Below are 20,971 nucleotides of genomic sequence, written 5' to 3'. Positions count from 1 at the left end.
TTCTTAAAATTTAAGTAATGCGAGTTTCTTGACCAAAATTATAAGCACCTGTAGCTTAATCCAGAACTGATAAACGTGAAAGAACAGTTCAAAATGGTAAAGATGAATTGATTGTGCACGATTTTACTAACTCATTTGCTACAAGCTTTTATTTGCTCATCTTATCAAAGCAAAGTTCTACTTAATCCCCTCCGAATCCTTCATTTTTTCTAATCTGGAATCCAACATTCATGAGAATATCGAGTCATTAAAAAAAAGAAGAGCCAATATCACACTCTTCCCAGTATTATTGGAATATATTATTCTTTCAGGGGAAGTATAATAGGATAATATTATCGCAACCCAAACTTACATAATTACACGAGATTACTATGTGGATGGAAGAGTTGAAATTTGCAATCCAAACGTATACAGAATATTATTAATTTGTAACAAGATATAAACAGTGTGTCACTATAGATGTATGCAATGATTGAAAGTGCGAGTAATTCAAAAGAAATATAGAACCTATAGTTGTAATCCTCTATTGATATGGCATGACATTGAATTTAATTGATAAGTAGAATTTTTCTTGATTCGTTTTTTTTGCTATTAAATATGTTCTGTGTCGACTTAATCATTCATAATGTTGAAGGGCAGATGATTTGGGCTTTACCAGCACTGAATTAGCTTAGATTAATTGAGAGTGTTTGTTTCGATATTCTATATGTAACAAAGTAAATATTCATAACCCGCATACAAAATTATAATGCAAATATAAACAATGACAATAGGTATCAGAACTGGAAAATTTATAAGAATCTTTATGTGGCAGCGTTATAGGGGCTCGTCACTACAAAATTTAAAGGTCGCTTATGCATTAGTTCCCTCTTTTTGGATGGCCCAGGAAAAGTCACGTTGCACACACCTCGATCATCTTTAATTAGTTGCGGGTCTTCTGGTATGTATTTATTATCCTCAACTTTATAGATCATCCACAATCAATTGTTATTTAAAATTTAGTAGATATTTTTTCTACTTTGATCCGCCCATAGATTTCAATAGTTTTTTCTCCCTATATCACCCTAACTCATTCTTTAATTTATTTATTTTCTTGATATTCTCTTTTTCATCTTGCTCATCAATTTTTTTTTCCTAGAACTTTAATCTTCTTTCTCTTGTTTCCAGATCTTGCAAATATCCCAAGCATTTTGGTTCTATGTCAAATTCAGGGAATAGTGCCGCTGTTCCCCTCTCTACATCGACCATTAGCCCAAGTATACCCTCACATGATTCTGGCAAGGAGGTTGCTTTAAATACTGGTGCTATCGCTGCACAAGTTGAGATGCAATCTCGTATTACTCAACTTCTCAGTGAAAAGGCCACTCTGCGTTCGCAAAATGATCAGCTTTGGAGAATGGTGGAAAAACAGCGGAGAGTGATTCAGAGTCTGCAAGCGAATCTGCAATTAGTGACCGAGGAAAAGGATAAATTAAGCCAAGCAAACAAAGATTTGGAATTCTCTGTACAGGTACTGCTTGAAACAGCATCCTCTGCGGCCTCAAATTCAAGTAGCGGTAATATCACGTTATCAAGCGGAAACACTTTTCAAACGCCAGCCGCAAAAGTCACCGATTCTTCAAATTTAACTGACTCCACTTCCAATAAGCAATCCGAACCTCGTCCTCTGAGCCCTGTTTCGAAACTGGTTCTCGAAGAGGCTTTGGTTACCAAGAGCGAAGATACTGCCTCACATAATGGAGAAACTTCTGATATAGCGCTTCTGAAGGCCGAAGAGCGAATCCTCGATAGTCGACTCCTCTCTATACTTGAAAACCTTCCAGACGATTCTCTTGCAAGCCTTTCCATTCCATGGGATTCTCAAACAGAAGCATTATACCGAAACAAGCCGATAAAGTCAAAGGACTCGGTGCAATCAAAGGCAAATGCAGCTCCTGAGATATCTACTTCCCCGTCCTCCAACAGGGCATCGGAAAAGAGCACAATAGCACGGGATACATCTCCAAAACCACCGCAAATCATTGACCCGATACACACCGACAAATCTTCCGGTTCATCTCCGCCTCATACTCCAGAACAAAAAACGTCTATTGCGAGCGATGGAGCTGTGCCTAATAGAAAGAAGCAAGGTCCACTTAGTGTGAGGTTTGAAATCGACCAGGACGTTTCGGCTCAAATGAGTTCTTCGCCACCTAAGGTGCCAAACGGGGTCTCAACGGATGTTACAGTAGTACTCAAGCCAAAACCGACATCATCAACCTCTCCTGTGGCATTGCATGCCAAAAAACCGGTTCCTTCTCAAAACAAATCGTCGCGTGCTCGCTCATCTATGTATCCTCCGCCAAAACCTTTTCCGGAGCATGAACCAAATTCTCGAGCTTCTCCACCTCCCAAGCAACCTTCTCCTGCAGAACAAGATGCTAAAGCTAATAGCGGCCCTAATGCGAAGTCTTCTCCTTCTGCAAAAGCGAAGAGATCAAATCGAGAAAGCGTATTTCTAAATGCTATTCCATATAAGGTCTCCCCGCCCTCCGCAGCGGAAATGCCTTCGATGACTGTTACCCGACAATTCCTGGAGATAGATACAGAGTCTGCACAAAGAAAAGTTAAAGATCAAAGGCCCTTACCAAGAGAAGCAAAGGACCCCTTGACGACCTCTGAGGCCACTCTAAACACTAGCACTCCTCCTCAACAAACATACACGGATCCCAGTAGAATTACATTGCCACGGGAATCTGCTCCGAAACAACAGCCTATTTCTCCGGCCACCCAAGACGAGGCTCCAATTTCACTGGGGGGTGTTTCTGGAATAATCGTTAAAGTGATCGGGAGTACAGTTCGCATAAATGAGAAAGGAAAGGAAGTATTATGTTTTGTGGTAACCGTGAATAAGCTAAATGCAGCTGGTAAATTGGAGGAGCTTTGGCGTGTGGAGAAGCTGTACTCGGATTTTCTGGCACTTGATTCTAAGGTGAACACGCATTATGTGTTCTTATATCTTTGCTATCTGACATATACATTTTCAATCTCAATTAGATCAAACGTAAAGAGAATAAATCAACCCCCGATAGCGCTATCAAGCTTCCGGATAAGAGCATGTTCAATAGCAACGTTCCCTCGATTGTTGACCAGAGAAAGGTACATTTCCACTGTTGACTAGATACTTACAAAAACTAATTTTCACTTATTTTTCTCTAGGTTCTTCTTCAGAAGTATTTACAACATATCGTATCCTTACCCTTTACAGATGCCAGTGATATCTGTGAATTTTTAAGCACCGACGTCGTTGACAATAAGAAAAATATCACAGCAAAAGTAAGTGAATTTTTCATTCAATGTATAGTTTTTTTTTCCTAATCATAAAAATCCATTTATTATTAAGGGAATTGGGCACAAGGAGGGATATTTGATCAAGCGGGGTAAAAATTTTGGAGGATGGAAAAAACGCTATTTTGTATTGAAGAGTGGCCCTGTCTTGGATTACTTTGAAAATGTAAGACACTACTTTCGCTTATTTTTTTTACCCCTATAGACTTATGTATTTCAATATTACAGAAGGATGGACAGTGGCTTGGATCAATTAAATTAACATATTCCCAGATCGGCCGGCATCTTGTCCCTACAGACGTGTCGTCTGGTGCTCCGGGTGGAGACAACTATCGTCACGCATTTCTTATCCTCGAACCAAAGAGGCCCGGCTCCTCCAGTGTCTTAAGACATATTCTATGTGCAGAATCGGACGAGGAGCGAGACGAGTGGGTAAATGCGCTTGCAAAATGGGTTGGAGTTCCAGAGCGGACCACATCGGACTTGGCTACTATGGGTGAACTACATCAACCAAATCAGCAACACCAAAATCATCAACAGAGGCTACAGAATTACCAACAGCAGCAGCATCGCCATCAGCCGCAACAACATCTGCATCCGCAACTGCAACAACAGCACCACCACCAGCAACAGAATTTGCAACAAGCTCGCCAGAAAACAAATAATATAATACCTGCTGGGCGGGCATATTTTCCATCAAAAGATGACAGTCGTGTTTTAGAAAAACAGAACCATCATCGAGTTTCAAGAAATATGTCTCATGAAGAATCGAAGGATATTCCCGCGCGCTCAAACTCGGATCCGAGCACTGCAGCGCAGAAAAATTTCCCAAAAGGCGGGCATTTGGAACCTGATACAGGTGGCATCGTTACATCTCAATCAAATACCTCTCCTCTCCCATCATCTTCTGGTAATTTTAATCCAAGAAATGATGGATCTAATTTACGTGGACCTGTGGCGGAACAACATAATCCTCAGCAATCGAGATATAATTACCACCCACGGACTTTGCAAGATCAATCAGGTGCTCCGCTACACACCTATTTCGACCCATCCAATTCAAATAACCCAGCTATGGATACCGCGGCTCCAGAAGCGCACCAGTTTGGGAATAATAGTGATCATGGGCCAAGTCAAGAGCGTTCTGCAACTCCACCAGGTATGACGCAGGGAGGCGAAAGTGATGTAAACCCTATGTCTGCACTACGAAAAAACCAGAAAAGCCGACTTACCTTTGCATGGCCTCGCATGTTTCGCTCCGAATCTTTAAGCTCGGCTGGGCCTGGAAGCTTCTCTCCGCAGGATAGTGATCGTAGGCAACACTCGCGTGACGAGCTATCCCCTCCTCAGAAAATAGTTTTTGGTGTACCCCTACAGGTAGCTGTTCGGGTATCCCGTGTGAAAGAAGGCTATGAGTTGCCCGCTGTTGTGTATCGCTGTATCGAATACTTGGAAGCGAAAAATGGTAAAACTATATATATTGCAAATCAATATAAGTTGACCGTTTTAAACATATCTACTTTATTTGGCCAATAGCTGAAAAAGAAGAGGGTATTTACCGGCTCTCTGGAAGCTCTGCAACCATAAAAATGTTAAAAGATCGATTCAATATTGAGGGTGACGTTGACTTACTGGGATCGGGCGAATATTACGACGTGCATGCCATTGCTGGGTTGTTAAAACTTTATCTTCGAGAACTTCCCACGAGCGTTTTGACCAAAGATCTTCATAAGGATTTTATGCGGGTTATCGGTAGCCAAAATAACATGCTTTTTTTTAAAATATTTCACTAGTTTATTAATTCCCTTCACTTAAACAGATCTCCTTGACCGCCGAGAACGGGTCCGTGAACTTGGTCGTCTTGTCTCAGCACTCCCCCTGGCAAATTACACACTACTCAGAGCACTTACTGCTCATCTTATTCGAATTGTCCAGAATGCAAACGTGAACCGCATGACAATGCGCAATATGGGCATCGTGTTTTCACCTTCCCTTGGAATCCCAGCTGGTGTATTTAGTTTGCTTATGGCGGAGTTTGACTATATATTTTATGTGAATCAAGACGGAGGGCGAGAGCCAAAAATGCTTGAAGATGATGAGGAAGAACAGGAACAGAAACAGAAACAAGCAAATATTAGGAAGGAGAATAGGCAAGAAGAGAGAGCAGAAAAGCCGAGAGAGGACCAGAAGGATGATAAGAGAAGTGGCGGTCGTGGAAATGAGGATGAAAAGAATAATATTGAAAACCCTCGTATAGCTGCGAAGAAACACACACGTGAGCTATCAGTAGTACAGGAACGTGGGGTGAAGATGTCGGTTGGTGGAATGTTTGATTTTTCAAAACTTCCTCCCCCGCCCCCGCAAAGTGCACCTCCTCCCATCCCTGTTCAAGAGCTGACCCCACCTCAGCAGCCAGAGTCACTTGGAATAATTAAGGAGTCGTGGGAAGAGGAAGCTGAGGAGGAGCATCCACGAGCACCGAAATTAGAGAAGAATATGAATATCCCTGCAGTCGTATACCATCCCTCTGTAGTGGAGGCCGTCGCACCTTCGAACGGAATGAAGGAGATACGTATAAAACAGTCGCCTTCAAATTTGCCTGAAAAGGCCGTGGAAGAACCTAATCTAGACAGCAAGGATTCTAACACGTTAAGTGCCACCGAAACGAAAAATGTAGGGTTTATGCTGGATGTGGGGGCACTGGCTTCTTATTCCAGTACGTCGTTTCTAGGTGAAATGGAATCTTTGTTCGGCCCATTAGCGTCTCCAAAGTTCCTTTCAGAACAGGCTCAACGTAATAACCGGAATAGCCTGAATTATATGGACGGTGCCCCTGAGGCAATTGTTGGAATGGAAAAGCGACTTTCAGGTAAGACCCATCCCTATTGAGAATTGGCTTGATCTTGATTAATCACTCAATCTATCTAATGTTTAGCTGCTGATCCTTTGCCACAGCTAGACGACAAAGAAACAGTACTAGATGATCTTGGCCTAATTATTCATCATGCTTAGACAATGCTGTAAATAGTGGCATAGCCTTTTAGTTTCGTCTTGTTTTTCACTTGTATTATTTTGGTTTTTTTTTCTAGTTTATATATACTTTATAAAATATTCCGATGGTGATCTTGAATCAATTGAATTGATTCTATGTGACTTGTTTGTTTTCATGCTCTGTAATCTTTGTTACTTGTTTGCGTGAGTGTGTTTATTGTGTGTTTATTTTTAATGGCATTTTAGATCAAATCAAATCAAATATGCACAATAAAAAGTAATAGCCAAAGATTCCTTGTCTTTCTTAAATTTTGGGTCATGACATTGGGGTAATACATCCAAATCAATAAATGGTTGAAGGGTGTTAACATCCTTAATATCGGCATATTTTAATTCTTGCCAATCTCACCTACGGTGCTCCCCATCACTAATAAATTTATTATTTTAGCAGTGTTCAGCCTTATTAGCCTATTGTGGAAAAAAGATTAATAATAGACATTTTACTGCTCTCTCATATGGATCTACGTTTATACAATGAAACTAAAACTAGTACAATGTATTTTATGTTTTTTATTATATTTTGGTTCATTTTGCAAAAGAAACGATAGCCGAATAAACAGACATGTAATAGACACTACACCAAGAGCAAAAAATAACGTCTACGAAAGATAAATAGAGAAGAGAGGGGTAAGAGGTTTAACTCCTAGCTAGCAAACAATCACTCTTGATACAACACTCCATCAAAGTTAGACAAATGCAGGCAGTCATCACAGCTCGTAAAAATTGAAACGTAAATAATTAACTAAATAAACATGCAAACTACAAGAAATAAATACTGTAAATAGCAAAGGGTTTTCTATCTATCCAATGTCTTCTTCATAGATGCCAGTCGCTGGAACAGAGTTTCTCTTTCATCCTCGCATTTAGCATACTTCACTCGAGTTTCTACAAGCATCTCCTCAATGGCGAATAGCTGTTGCTCCAAATCTGCATTTTGCTTTGCTAGTTCCTCCTTTTGTTCGGCCACTTCCTGCATTTTCGCTTTGCTCTCGATAAGTTTCTTCGCAACATCGACCTGTTGCCGTGTCAAATTCGAAATGTTGCGATCAAGACGAGAATTCTCACGACTGAAATATTCTTGAGTCTTTTGGACTTCAAGTTTCTGCTCGCGCTCAAGCTTCTTCAACTGTTTCTCGGTGATGTGAATAGCGCGGGCATATTGTAGCAGAGATTCGGCATCCTATGGTTCCAAGTTAAGACTCTATTATTCGCCCAAAACAGTAAAGAAAAAGGAATATTTCTCACCCATTCGGACACCAACAGCTCCATCCTTAAATATGTTACCAGTTCCTCTCGCTCCATCCCGAGAATAACACCTTCAGTCATCTGAAGGAAAGCGATTGCGAACTGGAATAGAGAAACCATACCTTCCGCAAGGATCACATCCCATACTCGCAGCAGGATATTGGCGGGTAAAAGGTGGGAAAAGAGCGTCATAAACCATTCATTCGCGAAAATACTTGAGCTGCACTCTTGAACAATTAGATGTTGATAAATATGAGGCACATACTCCTCCAACAGACGGTCAAGCTGATACATGCAGATACGAAGTTCCTCCGACTCAATTTTCATAAAATTCCGGAGCCCACCTTGCATAACGCATACAAGTAAGCAGAAAGCTTCCTCCTCAGGCATCTAATAGAATAAACTAATGTGAGAAAGGGGACGAATGCAAATTACCAGCTGTATTGACAAACATTCAAAAGCAAAGTCCTCGCAATGGCGCAAAGTTGTGGTGCATATCCAATTTCCTCATCATGAACTACGTAGGCTTTTACTAGGTTAAAAATGCTATCCCGGTTGATGGTGTTCTCTTCCTCGCCCATTGCTACCCCTACTACAGCCTCTGCGTCCAGCGCGATCCATTTTTCAAATGGGCAATCCTTCTTAAGTAATTCATTGTAGAACATTTCGAGACTTTGATCTTTGCACCGAGTAAACAATTGCCATATCATTCCTCGCAATACAGAAGGCACTCCGGACCAGGCCGCTTGGGTGATTTTTTCAGGGTTATGCCTGGAGAGAGCATCAAAATCGGACGCCAATTGACCCCATAATTCTAAACAAAACAAATATGCCGCTGGTTAACAGGGCAAAAAGGGCGTGAAAATTTAATGCTTACCCCAGTCGACCATCTCGTCATAAGCATTTCTGTCACAATGCTTTTCTCTTTGGGCCGTTTCTCCTTCGCCTTCAGCCTCAGCCCATTGGCCTGCATTCCCTCCACCTTTTCTCTCTTGACTAAACGAGAATGTAAACAGAACGGAATCTTTTGAAACGTCGATATAGGAAGCTCGGCGTGGTCTGTGCTCATCACTCAACTCTGTGGGTACGGTAAGTTCGCTTTGGGAGGTGAAATTATATGCATCTTTCCCACCAAATCCCCCCGACCATGAAGCGCGGTAATGTGAATTTCGGCCAGCCGTTTTGAGTAAAAGTTTGTTTTCCAGAGGAGCAAGCTTGAGCTTCTCCAAGTTTAGCTCATTCTCACAGCCCAGAAAAGATGATTGGTTCAGAGTTGAGATACTTGTGCTTGAGTTACGAAGCGATGTATCCTCAGTGTTAGAAAGAGAAGGCGGGCGTCCAATTTCAACACAATCGTTTTCTTCGGGATCACTGTTGGTTATGGACATTATGGCTTTTGAGTCCTGCATTGGAGCATTAACCTCAGTCGCAATCATTAGGGTGGGTCAAAGCTACGTAGAACGAAAATAATGCAAAGAGGAAGCTTGGGTATAAAAGTACAAAAACTAAAATTTCGGATAGATTAAACGCGAAGAATGGATTGCTCAGGAGTTAATACGATAAAACAAATATACGAATCTCAGTTAATCTTCCAGGTAAAAATAAACTATATTATGGAACTATCTTTAGAAAATTTGATTTAAACTCCATTGGAGGGCCCGTGAACTTATTTTAACAGTATATTATTCGTAAAAGCCACACATCCAAAATGCAGGAAAGAAATAGGGAATAGGCAAGTATAGAATGGGTATAAAGTAGGTTGAGAATACAATTTTCGACAAAGATACATATAATATATATCATGGTTTTCTTAACTAGCTTGTGCTACAGGATCTAAGTCCGATGATACCGTGATAAATGATGCCCCCTCTTCAGATCCCCATGAAGGACTCTCCTCCGCGCCATCGGCAGCCATAGGTTTACCCCCTTCGGACTGGACAGACAATCTGCTCGCAAATGGATTTAATGAATTAAGCTGATTCTCCAATCGTTGTTGAGGAATTCCGTACACCATTGAAGGTACATTTGAGTTTCCGCTGTAGTCTTTTTGGTTAGGCGACGCCTGCTCCCTTAGCATTCGAACAAACGGATTGGGTAAATCGGATGAATATCGTGAAACATATGGGTCATCTCGTACAAGGGACGATCTATGTATGTTATCCGCACTGTATTCACCCTCGATACCATCGTATCCACGGCTCAGAGTCTGCACAGGTGCAGAGGAGAAACGAAAGTGAGATCGCGTTCGCTCGTCGTCTATCGAGGCGGCATCCAGCGATTGGCTCGTGTACTGTGTGGATGCATACCCACGCGATACTCGGTAGTCCAATTCGTTTGTGTATCTCTTTTCTCCTTCATCTGTGGCCACGCTTACTGTCGGGGCCGTTCTGTTCACATCCCGGTTCTTCTCTGCCTCCTCCTCCTCTATAACGATTCCATTAAACATATCCACTGATAATCCACGGCTTGGTAGTCGGCTACCATAAGACCATCGCCCAGAATTGCGAATTTTGTAAAAATAACGAGTGAGTATTCCATAGATAGGCTCCCTTTTATTTGGAGGATATGCTGGATCTATGTTGACCCCATTATTCCAAGGCAGCACCCAACTTAGACGCTTCATTGCACTAGAAAATCCTTCGGATGTCTGTGATGAACGCACATTAGAGATGTATGATGTCCTGTCGATTGCCTGTCCAGGCACTGCCAGCGTTTCCTTCCCATTCAACCCCGGATTGGTTGGGTTAGTTATTGCCGAATCGCTTCGCATTTTCTCATCTTTCTGTGAATTTTTTCGGCGGAGACCCTGCACTAGAGCAAACACTAGTAACCCCACTATTAATAAGACACCAAATACCACCCCCGCAATCATGCCTGCGGTAGCAGCCGATGTTGTTCCTGCCCCAGATCCCTGCTGAGAATATTCAGCACACACTCCTCTGATGTCACAAAACCCTGAAAGGCACTGAGTATTGGAGATACACTGCTCTCCGCTCATCAGCTTGGTCATGCATGAGTCATTTTGAGGGTCGCAGGACTTGGTGCCGCCTAAGCAGTTAGTAGAGGAATCATTGGTGTTTTGATTGCAGTTATGGGTTGCGACGGGATACTGTGATCCCACGGTGGTGGTTATCGGGACGGACGCCGGATTGATATCAGAGACAATGGGCGTACTTTTTTCTGTGTGCTTCGGAAATGTTGGAGCGGGTGTATATGAAGAAGCTTGCAAAGGATCCCTCAACACTGTTTGTCCTCCTTCACCGCTATCTCCTGTGACTCCGCTATTCTTTTCTCCACTGTTGTTTCCCTCCCCTTTGTTATTTTCTTTTGCTCCGCCATTACTCTCTCCTTTAACCCCGCCATCATTTGAAGTGTACTTTGGCTGTGGATCTTTTTTCTCGTCTTTCTTGGGCGCAGAGCTGTCCTCTACTTGCTTAGGCTTCGACTTCTCAGGTTTATCTTGTGTGGGTATAGATGAATTAGGAACCGGTGCAGGGGCAGGATGAGGGGGCGTGGCTGGAGGTAAAACTCCTGGGAAATGGTGGTTCTGGACTGGATCCGAGTTTGCCGGCTTTTGCGGTGGGTCGGCAACCTCGGGTTTTGGTGGATGGGTGGGAGGAGGGTCGGTATCATGATGGTCGAGTGGATTCAAAGGGAGGAAGAGCAAGGACATGATGGTTGAAGGTTAAACACAAGGCATTAAGCGCAGGGAATTTATGCTTTAATTGTTGGTTATTAGGGTAGGTCTATTGAGAAACTAAGGTCACAACTTCACGAGAGGCTCTCAAAAGGTGCCATTGTAGTATAATGTTTACCTTAAGGAAAGAAAGAATGGCACACGACTTTGCTGACCTTGACAGAAAACAAAAAAAAATAAGAAAAACAAAAAAAACAAAGGAGGCGAGAAAAAAGAGAGAGGATACAATTATAGCTACATCTGCCAATTCAGAACGGCAGGGATGCCCTTCTTTATTAGGGAGTAAATGAAATGTAAAGAAAATAGGTGTATTAAAAATGAATTGATTCAATGTAGGATCATTATTTCGCGGCTTGGAGGGCCAATGGCAGTTCTGGGTGGGATCCTTTCATCAGTACAGATTCACCATCCCGTCGCTGCATCAGGCAATTGATTAGTGCCTTTTCGGGAGAAGATTTGACGTCGCATAAGAAAACGGTTTCAGTTCCTTAATTTTGACAGACGTAATTCTTCATTCTCTTAAAAGGCAGATTATTCATCACACTGGAGCAGGCAATCGTCGACAAAGGTCTAGAAATGACGCTTATCAGGTTTCCCAATAGGATCCCGGCTCATCACTGATTGCCCGCTTTGTATACATTGCTCCAATCCAGCCGTGTTTTTAAAAGTGATATCCCTGGAACCCAGTACCCTATTCCTTTTTTATCCTGAAAAGATAATTATCAGAATGACTTTTGCCCAGGGAGTAGAGTTCCATTATGTTTTATGCAAAGCTCTGTTTGATGGATTGATGATGGATTAATCCTGATTTGCCATGAAAAATGAAAACAAGCTATATCGTGGCTAAAGTACTCTACATTTCTTTTTGAAGATGCGAGATGACTACTATCGCGTTGTTTAAGCGATCTCTATATCCTTCGCTTACAGGCAAATAATGAAGCCTTAGGCCAACAGTCGTGGACATGTTATACTGAATCTATTAGAAATGTTGAAAGCCCCGAGTGCACGGCAGCAGCTTTAATAGGTTTAGCGCTCATGTGGCTAGGCCTATGCGTTGATGCGCGGAAGATTTCATAAACAGCCTTAGGAGTCTTTACATCTCTGTTAAAAATATAGCTAGAGTATGAGAATCAACCCTGTGAAATACCAATTTACCGGTTACTCGATCAGTGACTATCAAAGTTAAAATGAGCAACTACACGGTTATATATAAGGATAAAGCAACGGCTTCGTGCGGGCACTTGAGCACGCAAACCCCATTTCCACGTTTTTATAAAATAGTTTTGTTCTGGCAAAATCGCCTCAAAATTTTAGTCAGAGACCTAGATCCTCCAAATTAATACAGCCTAAGCGTTTCAAAGTGGTAATCCCAGTGTTATTGGGAGATATATTCTATTCTTCAAGATCCCAAACATGATATAAGACTAAAATAGTGTTTAATAGGGAATAAAAAGTTACAAATAGGCCTGAACACAAACGCCAAAGCCTTGGTCGAAATGCGTACGGGTTCCTTGTCTAGCAAGACGTAAAGAGCCAAGTGGGGGCTTGCTTCGGCTCCGTAGTCGGCTTCGCGCACAATTTATAGCGAGAATTATACAATCATATTCACTTGGAGTAGAGCCAAGTGATTGCTATATCAATTTTCCAACGATCTAAGTGGAACCTTCGTCGGATTCTTCGTCTTCTATATCCGAGCCTACTGATAATAAAATGTTATTTACACATCCACCCTATTCAACCGCTTCATCCTAAATTGGATCATCCTGAGTTTGGCGACTTACTGTAATAGACCCCGTGCTTGTCGAGATAGTCAAGATTCGGACAGAGAGTGCGTAGTAACCGGACACCCTCATCGATGTCGCAATGGGCTATACTCAGCCAGCGCAGTTGCCCTCTACTTGCTACTGGCATAAGCCCGTCATCAGTTACTCGGGTCTCTGAAATGTCTAGTTGCTCTAGGTTTTTGCAGGATTCGGCAATTGCAAACATGAATTCGTCGGTTAATTTTGGGCATTGTGAGACGGTGAGACTTCGAAGGGTCATTCCGTTGGTAATGCAAAGAAGTTGGACTCCCAAATCGGTTATTTTAGTGTATCCGAAATCCACTCTAACATAATTCATGAGATAAATGGATACGAGGATGGTAAGAAAGTCGTGAGTGCTTGCATAATAAAGCTCGGGTTTACCTTTCCAGTTTATTGCAAATGTGTGTTAATTTTTCCATGTGAGTGTCGTCCACAAGTCGCCACCGATGTGGAGTCATGGATAAATCTATCTCTCGAACAAGGCTGCCCAAGGATTCTGGAATTTGCAGAAATGCGTTGAATGCACGCACCGTCTTGAACTGAGGAGCACGGTAGAGAATGGGGAGGGCAATCGATCGAAAATGATGAGAAACCTTGGAGATCTCAGAAAGAGATAGCTGGCAATCCAAGTGGGTAAAAATGTCATGTAACAGTTCTGCAGGAAGGGATTGAAGAGCTGCCATGCTCAAATTTTTGATCAAGATAATATGGCTAATATCATGTTAGGGTAAATTTGAAGTTACAGTTATTTCTAAAAAACGGTGTGGCTTAGCGTCAGATTTACCGAGATCGGGGATATTTTGAGAGAGCTTAGGGGAGGGGATTGCACAATAAATGAAAGGTTAGGTCTAGCCAACCAGAATTTGGCAAAGCCAAACTTGATAAAGATATCTTTTTTTTTAAGTTACTTCCCACTCTTCATGTCCTGCCGAGATTCGTTTACTCACTTATATTTCGACCTAAGCTTTACAGGAACCCTCCCTAAATGTACTACACTTTGGAGAAGACAAATGCGAAAGTAGAGAAAAACTTGAGTGAAGGCTGTTTTTACACTTAGTCCAACTGATATTTACTTCAAGTCTTCAATATACGGAAATATGCAAAAGTTATACAAAAGAAGATCTCATAACATAACCGTCAAAGAAAAAAATGTGCAATTGATACATTGCGATTGAAATAGATGAAAAGTTTCATCTTCCATTTCACTTTCGCTTGGCCATTTCTGCCTCAGTTTCGCCTTGGACCTTGTGCTCCGCACCGCGCGCCTTCAGATTTTGGTTTCCGGTTAGTTTGCCGGCCCCCTCCTGCACCGAACCTTTTAATTTTTCCATCATTCCTCCTGCTCTGCTCGCATGTCGAGGATCTACATCGGAGGTTGCAGAAACATCGTGGGGGCTACGGCCCGTGTAAGGACCAGTTCCATGGGTGCCTTGTCCTGGGGCGGCTCCTCCAAGGTTCTCGCCCATAGGGCCAACACCAGCACCACCTGTAGTGCCCGTGTGGTGGCCTTGGCCGTAGGCTGGATGCGTTGCACCCTGTTCATATGTCCCTCCTGCGGTTTGCTGCAGTAAGGGTTCATTTTGGTGACCGGTGAAGCCTGTGGTGCCGCCGGTATGTCCGGTCATTCCTGGCTGGTTGACGCGACCAGCGGTCTGTAAATAGAGGATATTGATATATCAATACCGGGTTTTCCGTTTATGGAAAGAGATGCGCAGCATTAACCCTACCTCAATATTTCCGCCACCAACGGGTGCTGCACCAGAGGCCCTGGTGCCTGCAGTAGTGAATCCAGTCGTAGCGTCGTCTCTGGGGTGAAGGTTCGATTTTTGCTCCATTGTTAAGATAGTTGTTCGTCGTGAAGATATTCTAACCACAAATTGCAGATCCGTTCCAGCATATTTATATGTGCTGCCATTTGGCGTCCTCTAATGGGTGACGCCTACCGTTATTTCTCGATTTGAAGCAGTGTTGAGGTGTGGGCGCATTCAAGGGCTCTTTCACGCTAAACCTAATAATGCCCGAAGAGTAAGCCACAACCGATTGGGATGGACATGTGATCGTGACAGGACCCCCTTCCCCCCTTGATGCTTTCTCGAATGCCCTTGTTCCTGGGATTGTTAGCAACCCCTTACTTCTGTATGCTTTTTTGTTTGTTTAAATGTAATATGGAAATAAAGCAACGTGTGAAATAGGAAACGAAACCCCCCGCAAAAAAAAAGTTGAGATGAACCCATCCCGACTCTAATTCCTGAAATTACCTTGAGAAAATACCTTGACCTTGCACTCTTCCTCAAACTTTGCATCACTACATAGGCTCACCTATATTTTTTCTCCCTTACATTCTCGAAATGAACCCACATTCTCTACCGCCGCTTCGTTATTCTCAGCTGCGGCAGGGAACCCAAGCTCCCCCTTCCCCTCATTTTAGAATGCGAATGCCTGATCATAAGGATTTTCTTCCTCCTCGCCCGCCCTCCCCTTTTCCCCCTATCCCTACACGTGCGCAAACCTCTCCATTACGTCCGCGTCCAGTGACTATCTTGGAAGATTCTCCTCCTATTTTTTCTGATTTTGCGACCGCTCCTCCTCCCCAGCAACAGTTGAAGAGATATTCTCTGCCGATTGCATTACATATACAACCGGCGAATGATTTGGAGTATATGGACGAGAGCAAGCGGGATTTCATGCAGGAGGACTCTTATGAAGTGAGCATGGAACCATCTCCGCAGGCTCAGCAAGAAAAAGCCAAGGAGACGGACATATCCCCGGACACGCCAAAGAATGGCCGCGGCCAGCTGACATTAAGGCCACTGGGATGGAGGGGTTGGCAGGGGGGGCTGTGGATCATTATGCGTCTAATCGGGCTCTTTGGCAGTGCCAGTGCCTTTGGATTTTTGCTGGGAGCCAGTCCGGTAAGCCCCACTTTTAACCCTAGCTTTATTTTGTTGTTCCCTCTCATTCATTCGGGTGCTTAACTGCAACCGCAAAGGCTTCGGGGGAGGAAGTTCCATTCGATAACCCGATCATCATCTATGTGGTATATGTCGCAAGTATACTTTCCATTGTCTATATTCTGGTGAGCTTCCCGCTGCGTCTCAAGGGCCACGATCAGAGTAATCCGGTGTCTATTGCGACGTTTGTCCTTGACCTGGCGATTGGGATCCTATGGTTCCTACTTGGGTTTATTCTCATAGCGAAATATCCTTGCCCTGCGGATACTTACAGCCAATGGTAATTTCTCGCCTATCACTAGGCAGACTCCAAAGTTTCCAATGCGCCCTCTCACCCGACTTTCTCCACCCTTAGGTGCAAATTCTACCACGCGCACGTCTTCTTTATCTTCCTCACCACCCTGTCCTACTTTGTCATCGCGATTAATCATCTTCGCATTATCAGCCTAGACTTTTAGCTTTGGATAAATTTATATTAGTAAAATTGGAGGCCAAAAAGTGGGGAAAGCCTGCCGATGACACTTTCCCCTTCCCTAATGAGGCTTATTCGGTCACGCCAAGGAACGGTTGGTGGCAAAATGAATGAGGCGAATTGGGGGGTACAGCATCATAGCATATCGGTTTTTTTTCCAGTTCATTCTCCTATTTTTTTTTCTTGTCCCTCCCCAACTCGTTTTCTTTTTATGTCACGCATCTCCCTCCTCTTTCTCACCACATCGCCATGTTGAACATTTGCTCTCCTCGCTTCACCGAATGCTACCCAAGCTACTTCACTGCGTCCCCACCCCAGTGGCCCACACAGATTCGCTCTCTCCGGCGGAGGCTGAGAAGAAAGTCCTCTGCTCTCGAAGTTATCTGGGAACATCCCGATGAGTAGTCTCCTTGGCCCGCCCCCCTCCATCCCATTTCTTATTGCTTTCTCCTTTTTTTTTTACTCGTCATGCATTGAACGAATTGTGCTGTATATACTTGTTAATATTTATTATTTATCTTGGGATGTAGCATGTATTATTTCTCTTTCTAATCTTTATAAGGCTCACTTTTTTTTTTCTTTTTCATTTGAACTCACATTGTCCATTTTCTTATATCAACGCGCAACATCATAATGATAGTATTAGTAATGCCTACAATCGAGAAGATAAACAATTTTATCGGACGGGAAACAAGAATAAATACTTGATAAATAGAGGGGGCGAAAAAAAAATTATATGGGCACGGAGGAGAAAGAAAAGTGAAGAAAAAAAACAAAGAAAAACACGTAAACAATAGTGGACATGCCAGATGAGGATTTAATAAAAAAAATACTATATACAAACAGACCCCTCTTATATCATGAGAAATCTCCAAATCCAACGGTTGAGCTTTGAAGCCAATTGGTGAAACTTCCTATTCTCTCTTCACGGAGAATAGCTTCTTGCTCAGGGTTGTTGTGCTGCAGTTGTAGTGAGTGTTGAGGTTGTTGATGTTGTGATTGCGGAGACAAATGTTGCTGTTGCTGTTGCTGTTGCTGCTCACTTCCGCGCTCATTCTCCAAAAGGGGTGGGACAAAGTACGGAGGGCGAAGCGAGAGGTCCGCGAAAGGATTGAGATTCAGGTTCGAGAGCAGAGAAGGGCTGAAGCTCGGCCGCGCGGGCAACCCAAACAATGTTCCATTCCAAAGCCCATAGTCGTTGATCACGTTTTCATCCGTGCCGAAGGCACCATTGGATGTCAGTGAGGTGAGCAGGGAGTTGGAGATGGGGAGGGAGAATGACTGGTCAAACATTCCTGTAGTAGTGAGGCTGGACCCGGTAGTATCTGTGGAGCTTCCAGTGGAGGAGGAGGGGAGGTTTTGAACCGACGGCTGCATCGGGTCGGCGCCTGTCCTATAGAGCATATCCATTTGCATTGCAGGGGAGCTCGAGGGAGGGTCAGTTGTCTGGGACGATGGTATAGAGTAGCTGGTTGAGTTGGGGGAAGAGCTCGTCACGAAGTCTGAATCCGTGGCCTTGCTCGGACAGTTGGTACTTAGGAGGTCTGCTCTGCAGGCTGCTATGGAAATATCTCCGGGCATCGGGAAGAGAGTCGGGCAACCTCCTTGCATATTAGGCGGAGCTGAGTTTGCCCCTGAATCTTGCCCCTGGTTTTTCTGCTGCCACTCCGACACCTTGCAGTGCATCTCATACGTATCTCGGACCAATGCCAGAATCTTCGCGGTCATCCCCCAAAAAGACTTCATGCGGTCGAGCAGCACCATGGAGCGTTCAACCGATTCGCGGCAGCGCTCGGCCACGGCGGGATTCGGTGAGAACACGTTCTGGATGTGGATTGAGCAGGCTACATACAAGCAATTCGATGCGTAGGATGCGATCCCGTAGAGATTCTCAATGTTGAGACTCCATACTAGGTCGACAAGGGCATTGGCGGAGCGGATACAGTTTTCCGCCGAGGTCTCCGCGAGGGTACTCAGTATTTTCTTATCCTCGGGCTTGGCGTGAAGATAGCGCCGATGGAGGAGAATGATGACTGTGTGGTAAAACAGGTGCATCAAGATAAAGCAGCCTTGCCCGCGTGCAATTTCAGAATCAAAGTTCTCTTCCTTTAATCGGAGATGGTCCGGAAGTGACAGTTGCCAGGAAGAAATGGAGGCATCCAATTTCGTCAGCTCGGCCAGGTAGGCATGAGAAGTGATCGGCAGATCGCGGTTGACAAATTGGACCACTCTGCCTAGAAGAGCTGTAATGCGCACAAGATACGCGAGACGACTCAGGGTGGTCAGGTTTCCACTACTTTTGCGCCGCGAGCGAACGATCTCACCCTCGCCTTCCTCTTCATTAGCGTTCAAGCGCTCCGTCACCACTGGCCGCTCCATCTCATAGTCTTCGTCATCCGTCGGCAAGAGTAAATCGCAGTCACGCTCATCGATGGTTTGGGGGCGGCCGGTTGCGGCGGCTGACAGGCGATCAAGCAAAAAGCACACCCAGAAGCAACGGCGGCGAGTTTCTTGTTCAAGCCAGTCCATTTTTCGCACAAACCGATTCTTAGTGGGCTGCTCGCGATGCATACCAAGTTCCTGCGCCATTCTATCCAAAAAAAAAATAAAGAAAAAGATTATGAATATGGACTTAAAAAAAGACAAAGGCACCGCATTTTCCAGAAAAATTCATGGCATCTGGAAAGAAAAAAAATATGAAAAAACACATACCTAGTGGCCATCCCTAATACCATCCATGCTCTCGGCCCTCTTGCCGAGCCAATTTCATTCACTCCCAAGATAAGCATTGCTTGAACAGCAGACACGGTCGGTCGATCCCACGACGCCACAATCATATCTCGAGCTCGGTCGGCGAATGCCTCGCCAGCCGTCCATTGGGGTTCTTTGCGTAATTCGGGTCGCTTTGAGAAGCTGGATGGAATCAAACATTGAATATGACAACAAATGCAGAGGGATAAAGAGGTCGAGACTCACCGTGCAGACAGCGCCAAAATGCTATAGAGTAGCATGGGTTGCACTCGATTCTTCTGAAGCAATTTCATGAAAGTGGGTTTGTGGAGCATAGGTAAGGAGGACCACATATGGCCGAAGAAGTATCCGACCAACTCCTCCACCAGATCCCGGGGCAATTGGTCGAGGCCATGCATTGGCCTCGGGATGCTGCCATCGTAGGGTACCATTGAGAGTGGGGTGCTTTCCGAGGAGTTGGTAGAGCCGAGTGCGGACACAGGAGAGAATTGGCCATCCTGAGCCTGCCCTTGCTCACCTTCTTTGGCCGCAGAGGAGAGCAGCGAATTCCGGGCAGCGGTAACGTCTCGCATCCGCAAATGGAAAAAACTCGCCTGGTTTGCGTCGGCAAGACTGGACGATGAGCCGAAATAAATAACAGACTCCTCTTCCTCTTGAATTTCCGCGTCCTCCTCCTCGGATCGGTCGGACGACTGCTCCCTCTCCTCCACCTGGTATGGGCCATTCATCCGTATGCTTGTGCCGTGAACTTTTTGGAATGGTTTATTGTTGGCGGAATGCTCATTGCCTTGGCCATGCGAGGGAGATGCAGCTACGGGTAGAAATTCCGTAAGCGCATTGTAATAGCCCTGAGTAAGTGGCCGCTCTGATTCCTTTGATGGATCCATTTGTTTCTGATCCTGTTGATCCCCCAGATTCGAGGCTCCGTCCTCGTTTCCGCCATCGCCCTGGCCATTTTGCAGAGGCTTTAATAGCTTTTCCATTTGTTCTAGTCTTTTCTCTAGCTGTTCGATATAGCCGGTGCGTGGACCGCGCTTCTTGTTGGAGGGCATGTAGACGCATTGCACTCTAGACCGCAGACAGTTGCCACAATGCGGCTTCCCTCCATCACATTTAACCTTTTTCTTGCGGCAGGAATCACATGCTAGTGTGAGCCGCTTGCGTTTCTTTGTGTTGTCGGGTCTCTCAGAGTCAATAGGGTCGTTATTTAGCGAGGTATGGGAGTCCATGATGGTTTTGGTTGAAGAGAGTTAAAGAAGAGAGGGGGAGGAAAGAAGAGAGGGGGAGGAAAGAAAAAGGGTGAAAAAAAGAGGTGAAAAAAGGGAGGAGCAAGAATAGCGACAACTATCTCATCAAAGAGGAAAGGGGCGCTTCCCATTCACAATAGAGTGGCAATGGGGAAAATCGGCAAGGGTAATAATGATAATGGTGGATTGGCTAACAAGATCAAGCTTGGCTCAGACTAGTGTTGAATTTTTGACAATCCCCCCCTACTAGTCCTTCAGGATATCTACTTTGGTGACTCAGAAATCCCAAAATATCCCGCGGAAAGGTGTTTCCGATCAAAATATGGAAATTATAGCTGAACGAATCTGAAATGGGAGTTTCCAGAATGAATCAGACAATAAATATATAAGGAAATTTGGATTATGGAATTTGATTGGCCGAAATG

The 20,971-nt window shown here is 44.1% G+C and overlaps 7 protein-coding genes across 7 annotated transcripts; 2 read left to right on the top strand and 5 right to left on the bottom strand.

Moving 5' to 3' along the window:
- Positions 1 to 1,198: 1,198 nt before the first annotated feature.
- VTP21DRAFT_8594 (uncharacterized protein) lies at positions 1,199 to 6,339 on the top strand (the record flags this gene model as incomplete). Its single annotated transcript, XM_069399461.1, has 8 exons — positions 1,199 to 2,971; positions 3,037 to 3,138; positions 3,199 to 3,315; positions 3,383 to 3,493; positions 3,556 to 4,792; positions 4,864 to 5,079; positions 5,147 to 6,196; positions 6,263 to 6,339. The coding sequence occupies 8 exons, from the start codon at positions 1,199 to 1,201 to the stop codon at positions 6,337 to 6,339; spliced, it is 4,683 nt and encodes a 1,560-aa protein (XP_069254876.1).
- Positions 6,340 to 7,174: 835 nt separating this feature from the next.
- On the bottom strand, positions 7,175 to 9,059 carry VTP21DRAFT_8593 (uncharacterized protein; the record flags this gene model as incomplete). The annotated part of the gene is made up of 4 exons (XM_069399460.1): positions 7,175 to 7,558; positions 7,624 to 8,013; positions 8,076 to 8,437; positions 8,501 to 9,059. 4 exons carry the CDS (start codon positions 9,057 to 9,059, stop codon positions 7,175 to 7,177), a joined length of 1,695 nt encoding a protein of 564 aa, XP_069254875.1.
- A 374-nt stretch (positions 9,060 to 9,433) lies between these two features.
- On the bottom strand, positions 9,434 to 11,296 carry VTP21DRAFT_8592 (uncharacterized protein; the record flags this gene model as incomplete). Its single annotated transcript, XM_069399459.1, has 1 exon — positions 9,434 to 11,296. The coding sequence occupies one exon, from the start codon at positions 11,294 to 11,296 to the stop codon at positions 9,434 to 9,436; it is 1,863 nt and encodes a 620-aa protein (XP_069254874.1).
- Positions 11,297 to 12,972: 1,676 nt separating this feature from the next.
- Positions 12,973 to 13,808, bottom strand: VTP21DRAFT_8591 (uncharacterized protein; the record flags this gene model as incomplete). The annotated part of the gene is made up of 3 exons (XM_069399458.1): positions 12,973 to 13,019; positions 13,102 to 13,427; positions 13,507 to 13,808. 3 exons carry the CDS (start codon positions 13,806 to 13,808, stop codon positions 12,973 to 12,975), a joined length of 675 nt encoding a protein of 224 aa, XP_069254873.1.
- Positions 13,809 to 14,327: 519 nt separating this feature from the next.
- Positions 14,328 to 14,960, bottom strand: VTP21DRAFT_8590 (uncharacterized protein; the record flags this gene model as incomplete). The annotated part of the gene is made up of 2 exons (XM_069399457.1): positions 14,328 to 14,777; positions 14,853 to 14,960. The coding sequence occupies 2 exons, from the start codon at positions 14,958 to 14,960 to the stop codon at positions 14,328 to 14,330; spliced, it is 558 nt and encodes a 185-aa protein (XP_069254872.1).
- Positions 14,961 to 15,473: 513 nt separating this feature from the next.
- Positions 15,474 to 16,534, top strand: VTP21DRAFT_8589 (uncharacterized protein; the record flags this gene model as incomplete). The annotated part of the gene is made up of 3 exons (XM_069399455.1): positions 15,474 to 16,037; positions 16,115 to 16,356; positions 16,432 to 16,534. The coding sequence occupies 3 exons, from the start codon at positions 15,474 to 15,476 to the stop codon at positions 16,532 to 16,534; spliced, it is 909 nt and encodes a 302-aa protein (XP_069254871.1).
- Positions 16,535 to 17,406: 872 nt separating this feature from the next.
- On the bottom strand, positions 17,407 to 20,528 carry VTP21DRAFT_8588 (uncharacterized protein; the record flags this gene model as incomplete). The annotated part of the gene is made up of 3 exons (XM_069399454.1): positions 17,407 to 19,138; positions 19,261 to 19,461; positions 19,525 to 20,528. 3 exons carry the CDS (start codon positions 20,526 to 20,528, stop codon positions 17,407 to 17,409), a joined length of 2,937 nt encoding a protein of 978 aa, XP_069254870.1.
- Positions 20,529 to 20,971: the final 443 nt, after the last annotated feature.

This window comes from Calcarisporiella thermophila, assembly GCF_041956535.1.
Source record: "Calcarisporiella thermophila strain CBS 279.70 unplaced genomic scaffold VTP21scaffold_4, whole genome shotgun sequence".
Lineage (NCBI taxonomy): Eukaryota > Fungi > Calcarisporiellomycota > Calcarisporiellomycetes > Calcarisporiellales > Calcarisporiellaceae > Calcarisporiella > Calcarisporiella thermophila.
The sequence above is the reverse complement of the archived record's forward strand: the minus strand, read 5'-3'. Positions and strand labels throughout refer to the sequence as shown.